The 3,142-nt window shown below is 35.6% G+C and overlaps 1 protein-coding gene across 1 annotated transcript in view; it reads left to right on the top strand.

The window, feature by feature from the left end:
- Positions 1-3,142, top strand: part of ZFAND4 (zinc finger, AN1-type domain 4) — a 21,542-nt gene that overhangs the window by 7,156 nt on the left and 11,244 nt on the right. Inside the window, 5 exon segments of the mRNA XM_009583929.1 lie at positions 1,020-1,095; positions 1,191-1,258; positions 1,813-2,004; positions 2,463-2,488; positions 2,868-2,871. Coding sequence (XP_009582224.1) covers positions 1,020-1,095; positions 1,191-1,258; positions 1,813-2,004; positions 2,463-2,488; positions 2,868-2,871 — 366 coding nt within the window.

Here is a 3,142-nt window from a genome sequence, read left to right as displayed (position 1 = left end):
AGCAAAAAAGACAACTATTCATCTTCCTATTAGCCTTAATTTTTTTTTTTTTTTTTGTGATCTGAGATGTCTCATCCTTTCATAACTCTCCTGGTTTGTACTCTATCCAAAATTTGGAATGTGGCAGCATTCTACTAAAAATGTGTGAAGATCTCAGGTTATGCTTGCTATCTATAATGTGTATTACATCTGTATCTAAGTAAGTTGACTATGCAGACAAAAAGAAACAAAGTTAATCATTGTGTAGAATATGGATTTTTAGTAAGGAGCAATATTCAGTGTTTTTACTTCCTTTTAGTAAAAAAAGGTTAGCCAAATCTGTCCTAGAACTTGAGTTGAAAATGTGTATTACTGGATATAAGTAATAAAACGTTCTGATGGCCTAAAAGAACACCCACAACAAAATAGAAGTATTTGTAGTACGAAGTTTGACTAACTGCTATGGTACTATATTGTACATGTGAACTTTTGGGTTCCAAACCAAGCAGTGATAAAAACACATATACAGTTGTCACCCCCGTAATAGAGCTGCCACCAGTTACCTTAATGCAACCTTGTCTTTACTGTGAGTAATACAGAATATCAGTCTGTGATTAAATTATTCAGCAGTTCTGTAGTTAGAAGTTTTATCCTGTTTTTTCTGTCAGTAGACGTAAAGCTCTGAGGTGCAGAAAACAGGAAAAAACCTCCCTCATCTGATGACTGGAAAAGAACAAGTATTCAATAAGCCTGAAGCAATTGAATACTTCCACAGACCCCTTGAGCCAAAAGATTGAACTCCGAGTGTGAGCACAAGCCTGCTAAAAACCTTAACTTTGTTCTTAATAACTACTTGGGAGGTTGGATATCATGACTGAAGGCTGCTCAAGTGCCTGTCTTCGCCCTGCTTCCTTTCTTTCCTTTGTGATCCTCTTTCTCGCCTCTCCTCCATTAACCCACATTCTCCAAAAAGCAAAACTCCCCAAAAGCCCTCCCACCAAGCTCCAATTTTAATACTCTTTTTTGTTTGTTTTGTTTAGGTATTCCTGTCTCTCAGCAGCACTTAATTTGGAATAATACGGAGCTGAAGGATGACTATTGTTTGAATGATTATAAGTAAGTATAGAATAAAATTGCAATGAATGTTTCTAAATTATTGTTGGCATAAGCAATAAAGAATGCTACAAGAATTTATTTATTGTTATTTACAGCATTTCAGAAGGCTGCACTCTGAAGTTAGTTCTGGCTATGCGAGGTGGACCTATTAACACTAGAAGAGGTATGTGTTAACTCAGTTAAAAAATAATGGTTTTCATGCAACATCTCATGACTGTAAACAGCTTCTCTTAGCTAAGCATTTTAGACGAGCAGACTTCAGTTCCAAATTAATTGGAAAAATACTTAACAAAAACGAAGGGATTTTTTTATATCTTTTCTTCCTTAGCATACCAAGTGCACCATCCTTTTCGTTTTGTTTACCCTTAGTTTAACAAGTATCTTTGTATGTGTAGAATCATCAAGTCTTAAAATCAGCAATTCTTCACCTGCAGAAAAAATGATACTGTGATGTCATTATACAAATAGTTTTAAAAATCTGGTTAGTAAGAATCAGGCATTGGTTCAGTCTGATGATAAACTTGGTTACGTGGATCATCTATAGAGTAATGAAAATGGAGAAATTCCATTGATAATTTTCACTTGGAAAACACTCAGCATATCTTTTAGGTTGGGAATTCCCATTGTAAACTGAGCTGAGCTCTCAAAGGTGATCAAAACAATAATAATAATAATAATAATAATAATTTGGTTTTATTCTGTTTTTTCTCTTTGTAGTTCCTGTGGAAGACCCTATCAGGGAAATGGCTGAATACATGGATCCCAGTAGAGATGAGATCTGGGAGAAAGGGCCATCCAACAAACAAGTTACCTTCTTAGTGTATCGAGAAGGAGATCAGTTGAATTTCTTCCGTGTGGTAGATCGGGGAGATGGCACTTTAACACCATTATCTGAATCTTTGAGGTAAAGTTGGTTTTAATTTCTATATGATTCTTCAAAAGGGGCATGCTGTATAATTTTCAGCTTTATTTGTTGACTTTGTCAAAAGAATATCTGGAATATATCTGGAATATTGCAAGAATTGTGCCCTAAGGGCTACTAAAATGTTGTAACTGGGTGGCCTAACAATACAGTAGTACTTTGTGGTCAGTGGTAATGCTGACGGTTGTCTGTCATTGTGTGTGTCAACAGAGTGACATAAAGCTGACCTCTTGCTTGAGGCAATTCTCAACATTCCAGCCCTTTCTAAAACAGAACATTTCACAGGAGAGTCAATTTGGCAATAAAGATATTAAAAACTTTTGTTAAGTACTTTCTCTGCCGTCTTAAGGCATTTGTTTAGTTTTATAAACATTTCTCTGTTCACAGCATAAACTTTCTTTTTTATATGGATATGACTTGACCAAATGATTAGTCAGGAAGATAGTAGATTGGCAGTGCAAAATCCTGAGAGTTTGTCTGAAGTTTCAGAGGAACAGGGGTGGGGTCTGGTTTTGTTTTGGGGGTTTGGTTTTGTTTTGGGAGGGCTTGTTTTGTTTTGTTTTTAAATATACTGAAATAATTACCAAAAGAGCTAGCCTTTGGACATAATTAGGCCTCAGATTAGCTATTGTTGAGGTACCAAACTTGTCTCAATCACTGTCACAGAATCAAAGTACTGTCACTTAAGCTACTACATCGTAGTAAAGAGATTACTAGTCTTTTTCCTAAAGCTATCAAAATTGGTAATATCTATTTAAAATTATTAGATTCTGTCTTTATACTGCAGCTTTTGGGTAGGGTTTTTTTTTTATTCTCTGAAGAACTTAATTAACTGTACAACTGTAAGGAGAGGAGTCCCTGTTCTGCAGACTGCATTTTCTCTGAGGCTAAGGCTTGCACTGTTTTAAGTAATGATTCTTGTTCCTGTTTGCAAAGTGAAAGCAAGAGCTTTGTACTGGGTTCATATTCAGTGTGATTCAGTGGGTTCAGAGTGATATTATTAGAAACTTTTATAAGAGATCTGTACTTAAAAACTACAGGCTCAATGAAATACCAAGGTTGAATTCCCACATAGTTACACAGAGTAGAAAGAGCTAGTGTTTGATACACAGTTACTGGAGGGAA

This window comes from Fulmarus glacialis, unplaced genomic scaffold (genome assembly GCF_000690835.1).
Source record: "Fulmarus glacialis isolate BGI_N327 unplaced genomic scaffold, ASM69083v1 scaffold41748, whole genome shotgun sequence".
In the NCBI taxonomy this organism is placed as follows: Eukaryota; Metazoa; Chordata; class Aves; order Procellariiformes; family Procellariidae; genus Fulmarus; species Fulmarus glacialis.
Note: the sequence above shows the minus strand (reverse complement) of the source record. Positions and strands in the feature narration are given on the sequence as shown.